Source organism: Acinonyx jubatus, chromosome D3 (genome assembly GCF_027475565.1).
Source record: "Acinonyx jubatus isolate Ajub_Pintada_27869175 chromosome D3, VMU_Ajub_asm_v1.0, whole genome shotgun sequence".
NCBI lineage: Eukaryota > Metazoa > Chordata > Mammalia > Carnivora > Felidae > Acinonyx > Acinonyx jubatus.
This window is the reverse complement of record NC_069392.1, coordinates 88,294,741-88,310,564: the sequence shown is the minus strand read 5'-3', so window position 1 is coordinate 88,310,564 and position 15,824 is coordinate 88,294,741. Positions and strand designations below refer to the sequence as shown.

The 15,824-nt window shown below is 39.8% G+C and overlaps 1 protein-coding gene across 3 annotated transcripts in view; it reads right to left on the bottom strand.

Moving 5' to 3' along the window:
• Positions 1–15,824, bottom strand: part of ZNF407 (zinc finger protein 407) — a 447,376-nt gene that overhangs the window by 160,509 nt on the left and 271,043 nt on the right. For all 3 annotated transcript variants that reach the window (XM_027069185.2, XM_027069187.2, XM_027069186.2), the window contains exons 6-7: positions 15,104–15,187; positions 4,718–4,838 (exon numbers count right to left, since the gene is read on the bottom strand). In XM_027069185.2, coding sequence (XP_026924986.1) covers positions 4,718–4,838; positions 15,104–15,187 — 205 coding nt within the window. The remainder of the gene's footprint in view (positions 1–4,717; positions 4,839–15,103; positions 15,188–15,824) is intronic.

Here is a 15,824-nt window from a genome sequence, read left to right as displayed (position 1 = left end):
AAGACTAGAAATCTACATTATACAGTTGAGGAAAACTCTGGCCAAAAGCAATCATAGGGAACACTTAAGTTATTCCAAGATCCGTTATAGGGACACAATACGTAAATGATCAAATTGCCAGAGTTTCGCTTGACGTTTTAGTTTTCTTTAATTTGCTAAGTGGCATTTAAAGTATAATATATGATTATTCTTAATATTTTTAATACTGCAGGTAGCCTTTGTCTTAGTTCTCATGACTTATCAGTGGTTTGATGTTTAGCATACATTTATTGTATTTCCCCCGCAAATCCTAAATCAAAAACCGAAGCCAATGAGAAGTTTCACATAAAAGAAAGCTCAATTATAGCCATCTATTTTTTTTTTTTTTGTGAGAGCCAGTGTTACCAGTGAAACAGAACATAGTTTGACATTAATAAATTCTATGGGGAAATAAGGATTTATATTTTTAGGAACAGTACTTACTGTAACATTTTAAAGGTTTTCTATTTTGTAACACAGAAGTGACAACTAATACCTAACAAAGGGAAATAAAAATACAGAAAACTGCTAGACTGTTTCCATTTAACGTAGAAACACATCTTAAGAATTTGCTGCGTAGATAACATGGCAGAACACTGTGCCATGAATCCAAATTTATGCTCTGAAATTAATGAATAGTAATTAATGATGAAGAAGTTACAGAGCAATGATGGAATATACTGATTTGTAATGGATTAGACTTTTGGATATTTTCAACAGTAAAAGCTTAGGAGAGGAGTACATGTTTACATCTGAATAGAATGAGATGTCATTGCCTAAATTAATAATGCAAACTTGAAAAATAGCCCCAGGTTCAAAAGACCAATTATAAAATTCTTCTGTAAACAAATCTATATTCACATTTTTCATGAATAATTATAACTACAACTATTTCTTCACTACTATTCCATTTATATAATAAAAATATATTTTCAAGTAAAGCTTAAGTCATAGTTCAGTTTCCAACAATGGTAACTTTACCTGCAAGTAAGTGTTAATAATGACAAAGATAGACATAATTTTTTATCTATCTACATTAAGGAATAATTTTTATCTCTCTACATTAAGAATAAAGATCTAAATGGGAAAAACATATTGAAGTATTTTAAGCAATAAAGTATTATGGAAAGAATCAAGACAAAGATAACAGTATCTTCTTTGAAATATGTGGTTATCTTATAGGTATTTTTATTCTGTGGAAATCTACACACTCAAATTTATCTATCCTGTGAAAAAAGATATTCTCCTTGTTGTAAGACAGATATGGTAAGCATTTCCTACTTACTATGCTATGCAACCAAAACAATCATTGTGAACTTACTTGTCTGCTCATTTTTAAGTCTTTTGTTCATCAACAAGAAAACAATGGTATCTGCTGTAAATTCTATATTTCGTTCATAGTCCCTAACATCACTATTCATGTGTCTGCAAGGTTTTGTATTCCTAGGCAAGGTTAACTTGTCTTCTGTTCACGAGGGAAAGCAGACCTAACCATATCAAGACTGATAAAACTGCCATACGAACAGAAAGCACTGAAACTAACTGTCAATAATAATCAAATTCTTTTCAAGTTTTAAGATGAAACTACCCTTGTATCAAGAATTTCAAACATTTCTAAAGGAAATTTGATAGATCATTAGATTTAAGTGTCCTGAGTATTAATTCATGGGACGGTGACAATATTCTTAGAAAATACAATCTCCTTTTGCGCACAGTGGCTGATGGAGGTGTCCGACAGATGGGGCCCAGCTGGCTCAGATGCACTTCTAAGTGGAAGGGATAGGGCGTCAGGGAGGTAACATGCATACGGGACACGTAGTAGAACTTCAAGCTCAGCAAAAGTGTAACACAATTTCATATCAAGAAACCTGAAGAACATTGAAATGTTTCAGCATACAAAGACTTAAGAGTCTACCAAAACATAGTACTTACCGGAGAGACAATATTCAAGTCCCAACCATTGTAGTCATACTATTATTAAAAGCCATAAGTCCTACGTCCAGGAATTTGTTTTAAAAGATCATGCATAAGATATGCATAAAGATTTGGGAATAAGCATTTTCAAAGGAAAAACCAAAAATGACCCAAATGTCTAAAAACTTAGTAAAGTGAATACTGTATATTCATCTAACTCAGAGCTATGCCACTATCAGCTTTATATTAAGAGAAGAGTAATTTTCAAATGAGGCACTTGAAATTCTAAGGTATTTCAGCAATTATCCAACAATTGATTTTGGATTCAATGTATTTTTAACAAATTCAAAAACTGGGGGAAAAAATCCATTATGACATGTGTTATAAATACATTTCAACACACCAAAGACTCTCAGGGCATCGAAACTCTTGCACTGCCTCACTGAACGGTATCGTGAGATTACAAGGTGTAACCGTTCAAAGGTCTAATCTGGGACGAGAGGAAACCTGGGGTTCCGGTATCTCAGCCAGGCGCGGCCAGGGATGTCTAAGTGCCCCCCCTCTAAATGAACAACACCCCTGCTATCCTCATTACCCACATCTGTGAAGGAGCAAGGGGCAGCTCAGAGGTGAAGGATGTCCGTGCCTGCTGGGTCAGTTCCTCTGGAGCTTGGCTCTCGACTACACCCTCCTGCTTACCCCAGAATGAGGATGTAAAATGGACAAGGCTAACCCAACAACTACTGCTAAAGTAACTCCTCTGTCTGAAATGTTTTTGCTTGTCAAAACAGTATTGTATGATGATTTTTTAATGTTCTAAGTAAATATTACAGATTTAACTATGAAATCTATTTATAAGGGGTAAAAAACACTCTTATCTATTTTATATATGGGATGTGAACATGATCCTGTTTGAAATAACAGTTCTGCTACCTACAAGTAACAGTTTGAGGGGCGCCTGGGGGGCTCAGTGGGTTAAGGGTCCGACTCGTGGTTTTAGCTCAGGTCATGATCTCATGGTTCATGAGATCAAGCCCTGTGTTGGGCTCTGTGCTGACCATGTGGAGCCTACTTGGGATTCTCTCTCTCTCTCTCTCTCTCTCTCTCTCTCTCTCTCTGTTTCTTCCCCTTCCCTGCTCGCAGTCTCTTTCTTAAGATAAATAAAGAAAAGTAACAGTTCGAAAACCACAGTTATACTAGATGAATGAAACAGAAAGCTAGTTACAATTTGTTAAGTATGAAAAATAAAATTTATAAGAAACAAAAAAAGCCTCCAAAACAACTCAAATCTAACGCACACAAACTATAAAGATATAATACTAATAGCTAAAAGTGATAATTAAGGGAAATTTTTACAATTTTTCTAATTGCTTTTCTGTGTTTTACAGAGAATGCAACTACACAGTATGACCTCTTTAATAAGGAAAAGAACATTCAAAGTGTTTATGTTTTTAAGCAACTCCTATCACCACCTTAAAACGTGTATGTCTACCTCTAACTGGATCTCCGCTTTACCAAATTTCCAAGAAACACCAATCCAGTGCTAAGCAAAGACAGAACTCATAAAATGTTGAATGAATGAATAATTAATGAATGAAATATATCTGTAATATCTCTGTACTATTAAATGACCTTTCACATAAAACTTAACGCAATAATGAGGAAAATAATAGAGATTATGGCAATATATTTACTGAATGCAGAGGCTACATCCACAGGAATACAAAAATGTCTTTTTCAACGAAGGCTGCACCTTAAGGTACACGTGCTAACGCTTAACACAGCGGGCTGCAGTGCAAGGACCACCCTCAATGTTTCCGGTCATCACGGGTAGCGGGGTCCGTGAGGTCCTCGGCTCCAGGATGGAGAAGGCGCTCACACAGTGGCTCAGGCTTCACGGTCCGGCTGCCCGCGAAGTCCGTGGGGTCCGACCGACCACCTAACATGCCCTGAACTCCCTCCCACGGGCTCCCGCTGCAGGTTGATCGGGCTGCAAGCTCCACTGCCCGCTTGGCTTCTCACGCTGCACTCTCCACACACATCTTACAGTAAAATGGGACTATCTGCCGTTGCCCGCACCCGTCTCAGACTTCTGGCATCTAGGCTTTGCGGCGGCTGCAGAGCAACTCTGCAGGGCGGCAGACATCCCTCAGCCACCGAGGAGCCGAGGGAGGGGACTGAGCACGCGTGGGCTCTCTGACGCTTTCGGCCAGAAAAGGCTACAGCCACCCCCGCCTCCTGCACGCCGGCACCACACCCGTGGGACGGGGACTTTTACCCGTTCTTTGAGCCTGGGTGAAATGCTCTCCCGAGTAGGGCGTCCTGTTCCTTCTCTAGGGACGCCCCTGGCCTTTCACTTTCCTCCGTGAAATCCGTGTTGTGATTACTCAGACATACTACAGGCCACCTATTACGCTACAATATCCTTAAAGGCGGGAGACACTTCTCGTCTTCGTCGCCTAAACGCGCTTCACTCATCGGAGACAAGGTGCCACACGCCCTGAACGACCGATTCAACGGAACCGTGCCTCACTTGGGCAAGGAAATAAATCACTTGAAATTCAGATGCACAAAGGATGATAAAACCTAAGTGTTAAGATTATAAAAAACAGAAAAGAACTCAGAAAAGAATTTTAAAAATCGTCACTAGAATTTGATGGTGACATCACCCCCAACCTAACTAAGGAGCTGGGCCAACTTCCGCTGAACAGAAAAACTGTTCTTTCACGGAGAATCTGCCAGGGTGACCCACTTGACCCTACTCGCCAAGCACTGAAAGCATTACCTGTAGTCGCACCAGGGGCATCTGTAGGGTTTTTCCCCCGTGTGCACCCGCTTATGTCGAGTCAGATGAGACTGGGTTGTGGAGGCAAAGTTACACTCATCGCATTTGAAAGGTTTTTCTCCTGCAAAACATAAAGCAATGTTGTACATAAATAATTATATTTAAAAAAACTGGAAATGAAAGGCTAAACCTGCTACTGACAATTAAAAAGGAAACTTCTTTCCATATAAATGTTAAGAAGATAGGTTAATCGACTGCTCACACTTGGGACATGTGAACATTCATTCTCGGAGTGAGAAACTTAGAAGATATCACTGATTTTTTATTTCTGTATTTGAATGGAAACAAGGTATACCTTATGTAGTTCAAATGTAACTTACACAAACAGAAATCTAAACTACAGCCTGTTCCAGCACTGTATTTGGAGTCATTTAAGAAACTACGTTACACCAGAGCCCATCATAAAAATCTCAGCGAGGATGAAACCATGAAAAAGCATATAACAGAGATATTTTTTGAAAATGCAGCATACAACTTAACTAAAATCTTAAAGTTAAATATGAAGAAAAAAATACAGCTAAAAATTGATACCTATTTAAAAAAAACTGATACAAGTAAGGAGAAATTACAGTTCACTAAAGCTGAATAAGAGATCACCTCAGAAAGAAGCCTCAAAGAAACATGCAAAATAGTATTTAACAGCACTCCCTTGTGTGGACAGAACAGCTCTACCTACGCAGACATTTTACCCCGCAGTTGGTTCAAGGGCTTACACTCCACTCAAGGCCAGTCCTTTGATTGATAACTTCCTCTGTGTTAACCACTCCTCCTCCGCACACACACTCATTCGAAGAAACCATCAAATCTTAGTTTTTAACTGTACTAGCTGCAGTGGCTGGTGAGCACTTGAAATGGGGCTATTGAACTTTAATGAATGTAAATTTAAATTTAAAAACCTGATACTGGATTCTCCTGTAGAAAAAATGTTTAAGTTTGTATAGAACACTTTGGGAATGTGAATCTACTTTCTAAAGAGTGTTATCAAATCTACATATGAATCATAAATTTGGTATAAAAATGTAGCCTCTGGATTGAGATGCACTAGAAGTATAAATAAAATGCATACAAAATTTCAAAATCCTAGAACATAAAAAATAAAATGTCACTTACGATGTTATATTGATTTCATGCTGGAATGGTAATAATTGGGATGCATTTAGTTAAGTATTTTTTTCAGTTTCAAGTTTTTATTTAAATTCTAGTTAGTTAGCATACAGTGCAATATTAGTTTCAGGTGTAGAACTTAGTGATTCATCACTTAAATACAACACCCAGTGCTCAACCCTACAAATGCCTTCCTTACTCCATCACCCACCCACCTTCCCCTGCGGCAACCCTATTTGTTCCCTTTTGTTACGAGTCTATTTTATGGTTTGCCTCTCTTTTTCCCCCCACTTTCATTTGTTTTGTTTCTTAAATATCACATATGAGTGAAATCATATGGTATTTGTCTTTCTCTGACATATTTTGCTTAGCATAATACACTCTAGCTCCATCCACATCATTGCAAGTGGCAAGATTTCATTTTATTTTATGGCTGAGTAATATTCCATTGTATATTTGTACCATATCTTATTTATCATGCATCAGCTGATGGACATTTGGGCTCTTTCCATAATTTGGCTATTGTTAATGGTGCTGCTACAAACATTGGGGTGTGTGTATCCCTTCGAATCAGTATTTTTGCATCCTTTGGGTAAATACCTAGTAGTGTAATTGCTGAAGCATAGAGTAGTTCTATTTTTAACCCTTTGAGGAACCTCCATACTGGTTTCCAGAGTGGCTGCATCAGTTTGCATTCCCACCAATAGTGTAAGAGGGCTCCCCCTTTCCACAACCTTGCCAACACCTGTTGCTTCTTGTGTTAATTTTAGCCATTCTGACAGGTGTGAGGGGATATTTCATTGCAGTTTTGGTTTGCATTTCCCTTATGATGAGTGATGTTAAGCATCTTTTCACGTGTCTGTTACCCATCTGGATGTCTTCTTTGGAAGAATGTCGATGCGTGTATTCTGAATTTGTATGGAACCACAGAAGACCCTGAAGAACCAAAGCAATCTTGAAAAAGCAAAGCAAAGCTGGAGGTATCACAATTCCCCAGACTTCAAATTCAATTACAAAGCTGTAGCGATAAAGACAGTATGGTACTGGCACAAAAACAGACACATAGATCAACAGAACAGAACACCCAGAAATGTACCCATAACATATGGTCACCTAATCTTCGACAAAGCAGGAAAGAACATCCAGTGGAAGAAAGACAGTCTCTTCAACAAACGGTGCTGGGAGAACTGGACAGCGACATGCAGAAGAATGAACCTGGACCACTTTCTTACACCATATACAAAGATAAATTCAAAATGGATGAAAGACGTAAATGTGAGACGGGAAACCACCAAAATCCTAGAGAAGAACATAGGCAGCAACCTCTCTGACACTGGCCAGAGCAACTTGTTACTCGATGCATCTCTTGAATCAAGGAAAACAGAAGCAAAAATAAACTACTGGGACTTCATGAAGATAAAACGCTTCTGCACAGCAAAGGAAACAATCAACAAAACTAAAAGACCACCTGCAGAGTGGGAGAAGATATTTACAAACGACATATCAGATAAAGGGTTAGTATCCCAAATCTATAAAGAACTTATCAAACTCAACACCCAAAAAACAAATAGTTCAGTTAAAAAATGAGCAGAAGACATGAACATTTAGTTAACTTAAAAAAAAAATCTCATCAGTTACTTGTTCATTTAAAAAAAATTAATCTTTATTCATATTTTGTTTTTGAAAGAGAAAGAGAGAGGGAGCCAGTGGGGAAGGGGCAGAGACGGAGGGAGACACAGAATCCGAAACAGGCTCCAGGCTCCGAGCTGTCGGCACAGAGCCCGACGCGGGGCTCAAACTCACAGTCTGTGAGATGGTGACCTGAGCCGAAGTTGTACACTTAACCGACTGAGCCACCCAGGCGCCCACGTTTTCATTTTTTAATATGGTTGCCAGGAAACCTAAAATGACAGGTGTAGCTTGCATGAATGACATTTCTGTTGGACACCGATGAACTAGAGAAAGCTTCACAACCACTTCCTTCCCCAAAGCAGTTATGATATACAATAATACTCTTCTCGGGAGACATCCTTTCTGAGAAATTTTACACAGAGAATGGATTAATTTTACATATATTCAATAATTCTACTTGCCACTTCTTAATGCTGATGTTTTTAGAATAATCTTGTAAGGATACGGACTTACGCAGAAAACAAAGCATGAACTAGGTTGGTATAAAACTACGTAATTCAGGGAGCAACAAAACCGTATGTGTCTTGAAATCAGAACGTTGAGAAGCTTGTCCCCCTGTTTATAACAGCCTTACCCAGAGCTGTGGTGACAGCGAACTGAGTGCATCCACGTCTCGTGTGACAGTGTTCTACCTGTTCCTACAGCCTCGGGTGGCAGAGTCAGAAGAAGCCACATGGGTTGCAGTCCCAAACCAGGTTTTGCCACATTTCGCTCCCTACCTGTCAACTACCGGACAAGATCAGAAGGGTAGAACCACCAAATGAGCGGGACACGTGTGAGGATTAGAGAAGACAAAGCAGGTGGAAGGGACTTAGGATGCCCAAGGCCTTGCTTCTGCCACCCTATAACAGGAATGCCTGAACACGGGTAAGGGCACGCACTGGCCTATCACAAAGATGAAAAAGGTGCACACACACCAGTGGTTCTCATCAAGCTCTCCCAATCAGTAAAGGCAAGGCTTCTTAGATGCAAAATAATTATGTGGTTTCACACAGATCGTCGATTTAACGTAGAGATACCATTTAATAGATCCTAGAAGGAAATATTCGATTTATTCTTGTAAAAAGAAGACCATATGGAAAGAAGAGCAAATTCTTGCAGCTGAGAGGCATTTTTGTACCTTTCAGCCATTTGTTCTTAGGATAAGGCTCAACTATAACACCCAATCCAGTGGACACTCAGGTCAGCTTGGATAACTCTGTTCTTGGTTTCCAAACTGCTGGTCAAGTCACTTAAATTGGTATAGACAATGCAACTATACTGAAGTGACTTATACAAAGATTCACTTTCATGATGATGGTGGGTTTTGCTTTTATTTCAGATGGTATACGATCTTCATCTTACGTAAGGCTAAAGAAAACAGGTCTACCTCTTCAAATTTGATACAGGAATATGCCAGGTCATAAAAACATCGACACCCCCACAAAAGCATGTCGGAAAACTTTCACAGTCATTGTAAGAAGCGAATTGAATCGCTCAATGAATTCAATGCAGAGCATCTTGACCGCACACGAGGGTCACATGGCAGTTCTCACGGACGACAGAAACACACCGTGATGCACCATCTGCGCTAAAACACACGTGTTCTTAACTGTTTCACCACTCTGAAGTATCTACGCTGACCATACTGGGCAGAACGCAACTACCACCACAGTCAAGACAAGGAACACAGCCACCCTCCTGCCAAAGGTTCCTTGTACCCCTCTCTCTCTTCTGGCGCAGAACATCCTCAAGCAAACTCTCACGTGCTTTCCGCCACCGCATATTAGTTAGCGTTTTTCCAGAGGTTTATACACATGGAGACATACAGTATGTGCTCTCTCTCGTCTGACCTCCTGTCAGCGTTATTTTGTGACTCACTCGTGTTACTCCAGGTGTAAATATTCGTTTCCGTTGCTGAGCAGTAGAGTAGCATGCCGCGGTATGAAGGTGCCTCAATTTGTTTCTCCATTCGAGGACATTCGAGCTGTTTTCATTTTTGGGTGTTACAAACAGAGCTGCTATAAATCCTCATGTGCAAGTCTCTGCTTGGACAGGCATCTCCTTTTCTCTTGGGCAAACACCTAGGAGTGTGCTGCCTGGGCCACTGGGAAGGTACACATTCATTTTGTAAGGAACTGCCAAATTATTTCCCAAAGTGGTGTCTCCCTTTTACATTGCTGTCAGTTGTGCAGGAGAGTTCCCACTGCTCCAAATCATCACCAGGACATGGTATCATCAGTGTTTCAAAACTGTACTTCTCTAATCATGTTGAGAAGCATTTCATGATTCCATGTGCTTCTTTGCCATATATTTATATACTTTGGTGAAATGTTTGTTCAAATCATTCAACCCTTTCTTTTTCTTTTTCTCTTTTTTTTTTTTTTTTTTTTTTTTTTGGTAGGGCGAGGGAGCACATGTGCAAGCAGGAGAGAGGGGCAGAGGGAGAGAGAGAATCTTAAGCAAGTTCCACGCTCAGTGCAGAGCCCAGTGGTGCAGGGCTCAATCCCACAACCCTGGGATCATGACCTGAGCCCAAATCAAAAGTCGGCTACTCAATGAACTGAGCCACTCAGGCACCCTTCATTCAACTCCTTTTTAATTGGTTGGTTGTTTCTTTATAACAGTGTTTCTAACTTATATATTACAAATACAAATCCTTTATCATATTCGTGATTTACACGTATTTTCCCCCAGTCTTTGGTTTGCCTTGGCATTCTCTTCACAGTTTCTTTCAAAGAGGACAAGTTAATTAATGTATAAAGTTATTAACCTGTCAGTTTATAATTTTTCAACTTATGTGTTTTTTTTTTTCACTTACGAATCAGGCTTTTGATGTGATATCTAAGAAATCTTCGGTAATCTGTGTTCACAAAGATTTTTCTCTTCAATTTTCTTCTAGACTTTATTTAGTTTTGAGTTTTACATTTAGATATGAGTAGTTTTGAGTTAATTTTGTACATGGTATGATATGTAGAACAAAGTTCATTTTTACTGTGGAAGGACAGCATTATATATTAAAAAGATTAAAATGCCGTTTTTCTTTTGTAAAAAAAAAATCTATTCACCATGTAGATGTAATCTCTATTCCATTCCACTGATAGATTTGTCTTTGATGATGCCGATGCCAGAATGACCTGATTACTGTAGCTTTATAATATAATACAAAGTCAGGTAGTATAAGTCCTCAGGTTTGTTCATCTTCCTCAAAGTTGACTATTTCAGATCGTTGATTTCCATATGAATTTTAAAATCTGCTTGTCAATTTCAGAACATGAAGAAGCTTGATGGGATCTGAGTCTCCTGAGTCTATGAACATGGTATATCATCCTACTTGGGTCTTTAATTTTCTCTTGGCAATATTTTGCAGTTTCCAACGTAGGGGTTTTGCACATCCTTTGTTAGATTTATCTCTAAATATTGTACCTTGGTCTCAAACAAGTGACAAATACAGGCACAGATCTCTTCTGTTCCATTGATGTATCTGTGTACCTTTATGCTAATACAATACAGTCATGATTATTATAGCTATATAATAAGAGGTCAAGTTAGGTAGTATAAATTTTCCACTTTTAACATAATGGATTCAAGTGGTCAAACAACTTAAAGATTTTTTTTTCATTAAGCACATACACAAATATACCCTGATGTCTTCTTACTCCATTCAACCTAGTGTTTGAAAATGTGTGGCACCATAACTCACTGCTAACTTGTTTATTCTAATAGCCTTGGTAGGCATCTTTAACCTAACCATTTTTCATAGAGTTGGCAGGAATCTAGGAGGGTAAAGGGTGATACTATGGACTCACTGAGTTCGTGGTATAAATGAAAGGTCATCTTTAAAGTTCATTTTCTTGGTTTGGAGGTTTAACATAAGAACTTAAAAAACATGGTTAATGTAGCTTATTTCATTTAAATTTTTATGACTTTTTATGTGACATGATTTAAACTGAAAAAAAACACTTTTAAATGAAAATGTCATAGTCTCTAATATTTTAATACCTTGAAGTTCATATTAAGCAAGAATTATACTGCAGTGAACTATGAGTTGTCATTTCATACCCAACTTGACAACACTGAGCCACTGTAGATTAAATTGCGTAATACTAAGAAATTTTGAGTTCTATACAGGCCGACAGAAAAAAATATAATGCTACCAAAATATGCTACATAAAATATTATGCTTTAACAAGTAAGTAAAGAAGGCTCATGAATGTCTCCTCTCTTGGTAGACGAACTCCATGTCAATTTATACAAACTACAGTGAAATCTGTACACAATGGTTAATTTGTAACTCATTCATCTTGTTACATGCCCAATGCTACTGCTGACATATGTTAATTGGCATTTTTTTTTCAATCCATAAATGATCATTTCTTCACGTAATTTCAGGGAATTTCTTCAAGTAATTTCTTTTTTTTTTTTTTTAATTTTTAATTTTTATTTTTTTTTCCTTGAGAGAAAGAGAAAGAGAGACAGAGCATGTGTGGGGGAGGGGCAGAGAGAGAGAGGGAGACACAGAATCCGAAGCAGGCTCCAGGCTCTGAGCGGTCAGCACAGAGCCCGACGTGGGGCTCAAACCCACGAACCGTGAGATCATGACCTGAGCCGAAGTCGGATGCTCAACTGACTGAGCCACCCAGGTGCCCCACCTTCAAGTAATTTCTTTAGGAAAATATACTTCTGAAATACAGATACAGAAGTAGTTCTTTGTTGTCATTGTTGTTGTTTTAGTCTCAATATACAGCCAGAGAAATAAATGCACCTTCTAGGTTGTAAAACTTGGAAGACAAAAAAAATCTACAAATTTTAAATAAGGATTCTAGCTTGCTAATACTTGTTAATGCCTGAAGTGAGATAGGTACCATCACACACTTGTTAAGGAGTGATCAAAATGATTTAGTGCATTGGGAACAGTCCTTCTGAATCCTTTGTCATTCTAACTCCAGAAAGATGAGTAAATCCAAGAGTAAGGCAGTAAGTACTCTTGAACAGTGCTATCTCTAAGTCAGTAGGGCTCCCTGTATACACCCTACTCAAAACAGCAGAACAAAGGTGAATGTCCTTTCCTCTTATTTCCCCTTTTATGACATAACAGTGCACACTGAATTGTGTTGCTCTTCACTCTCACCTTTATGAGTGACAATCTTGGCCAAAATAACCATTAAGGAATGTTCTGCATCTCAGGTACCTCTGACGGGGAAGTAAAAGAACATCAGAGGGGGAACACCAGAATGGCTCTGGATATAGAGCACTGCCCTTTGTGTGTCAACAATCTGTCAAAAAGGCTGCACACTCCTCATGGAAACTCACACTTTGCGTTCCTTTGGGCAGGCTGGTGGTTATTAAGCTGGCCAAGACTCTTCAACTCCACGTGAGGATTTGCTCCTGTGCCCTTGAATCAAGGGTCTCTGACAGGTGATAAAAGTAAATCTTGAAATGGAAGATGTTTTGTGTCAGCCCCTGGACAGTCTGTATTGCAGCAGGGAATTATTTACACCATTTGGAACACTTTTGATACCTATCCCTTTCCAAGCTGATTGTAATTTGCGTGGGCACTCTGTGCTAAAAAGGTAAACCATGTCAAAGAGAATACATCGGAGAAATATAGATTTCAAATGCACCACACGATTCCGGCCTTGGGGGAAAAAAAAGTTGCATGTTGCTTAAATATTATAAATCCGGCATAAAAGCGAAGGGCGTAGACGGAGTTGTACTAAGCTGTTTGGCTGAAGCAAACAGTCTTAAGAACTGACTCTGGTATTAAAGAATCATGTTTGATTTGTGCCACAGAGGCAGATAAATGCCACAAAGACAGATGCCTCTGTCTGTGAGACATTGTCCTATACGGTATAAAGTTAATAGCAAAGTAATAAGGAGCCTCTGGACCTGACATAAAATATAAAGTTGTGCCTCCTCAACGCAGGCTTCGTGATCGATCACCTGTAAGCGCCTGTGATCACAGCACGACTGTCCTCACAGCCGGGGGCGGGGGGAGTGCTGCCAGGCTGGCACAGGTGGTGCACAGGGGCTCTCCTGGTCCCCAGGCCACAGCGGGGTGCGACCGGCCGAGCAACAGTGACTCCGATAGGAACGTTTCGGGCGCCGAGAAACACGCTTCGCCGCATGCGCACGCTTTCAACTTCCAAGATGGCCGCTGAGGATGACTGCCGTCCCCAGGGCCCCTTCTCCCATCTCTTAAGTCACTGGGTTAAAAGAGTAGGTAGCTGCAATAAACTTGAAATGGGCTTTCACATTACAAAGTTAAGTGTGTGCCTCCAACATCATGTTAAACACTGGAAATTACACTCAACACTAACTCTAACCTCATACGGAGACGGAAATCGTAGAAACTGAAGATCTAGAAGAAATGGCATTAATTTTCATTGATCTTAAAAACACTATCCTGGGCATTAAAGCTACCTGCAGCTATCCGTTAAATATAACATATTAAGATTCAAAGTGTACCACAGAACGTATTTTGTGTATCTTCATTTCACGCCAGCGGGAGTGTCACGGCCAAACCACCCCTGTCATGGCCCCCCCACACAAAAGTACATTTAGTTACAAATCATGTTACCACACGATTGATCATCTACACGAGGTCACTTTTGATAATAGTTCTATTAATAACTAGAATGGACGGGCTGCTGGGCGGCTCAGTCGGTTAAGCATCTAACTCTTGATTTCGGCTCAGGTCATAATCTCACAAGTGTGAGATCGAGCCCCACGTCTGGGCTCAGCACAGAGTGTGGAGCCTGCTTTTGATTCTCTCTCCTCCTCTCTCTGCCCTTCCCCACCTCGTGATCTCTTTCTCTCAAATAAATCAACTTCAAAAAAAATAATAAATTAGGAGGGAAAAGGCCATAATAGTACTGTCCCAGGCACATAGAATAATTATTAACATAATTACTTATAAATCCGAGTAAGTAATCAATTTTACTAAATATTTAAAACTTTTCATTCTTAAGTGTTCCTAACCAAGGCATCTATTTTATTTTGCTGAATCATAAAGAATAAACATCATAAAAACGAATCCTCTTGAATGTCACTATCTACTTCTGTTGCCCTCTCTGTTGCTGTCCCTTCCTAACGGCAAGAACAGATACGGTGATGACCTACAACCACACCCACTGGCCCCAACTGTAGAGGGACTGTGGGTTCCAGGGTCCAGGTGGTTAGGTGGGCGGAGACGTAGCCCAGAAGGCGGGGCTGCAGATAAGCAGGTAGCCAGCTGCGGGGTAGGGGCAAGCACAGGAAAGTCGGAGGGAGACACTGAGGGGAGGGGGCACGTCTGAGAGCAACCAACCTCCAGCCTCACCCCCAGGCAAAGTCTCGGCTGCAGGGAGGTCCACACTTTGCACGCAAGCTGTCTGTCCTCCTACCGAACACGAATTTACGGAGGGCCGACTTTTCACATGCAAAAAACAGGTGAATTCACATGTTATTCAAAGAGAGTTTTCAGGAGACCCTCAAGTACACAGATTTTCCAAAAACCGAACAGACAAGCAATCGAGGGCCACGGACGGACGGACGGACGCCGGAACTGACCTGTGTGCTGGCGCCGATGCTTGGTGAGGGCGTGCCGCGTGCCGCCCGCGAAGCCGCAGAGGTCACACAGGAACGACTTCTCGCCTGTTGCAACAATAAACAGATGAGGGACTGCGGAGGTCACAGATCATTAAAACATATCTATCAAGGCTTTCAGGGTTACTAATTCCTCCAATCAAATGTTTCCATGTAAATATGTCAAATGGGAATGAAATTACCACTGCGGTTTATTGACTGTGATAAAATCTGAAAAGCACCACTGAACATAATTACATACTTGTCAGACCCATAAAAATTAGCTTTATTATCAATGGAATGGTTTTGTACAACTTCATTTCTGGTAGATGTCTTCCAGATGGGGCTGCTTTATGCACTTGAACAGTTTTTATGCATATCCTGATTTTTTACAATTCCCATACATCTGGCCTTTCTGAGCTGAGTAAAGATTGCTTGGAATAGTTAATATACAGTATCTATGATTCTGCTTAAATAAAGCATATTGAATTTTCCAACAACTGAAGGAGACTGAATTGGTTTTACCTGATTCTATCAGGTTCTTCCTTAATGACTTCCTACTTAATAATATGAATTAAATGGTTTCCTTGAGCATACTGAAGATCCCACGTAACAATAAAATCTGCATTACTCAGTACCAATAACAATCCAGGGCTGTTTATGTTTCTCAAACTTTCATGGCATAAAAAAGGAAGTCTAGGGATTG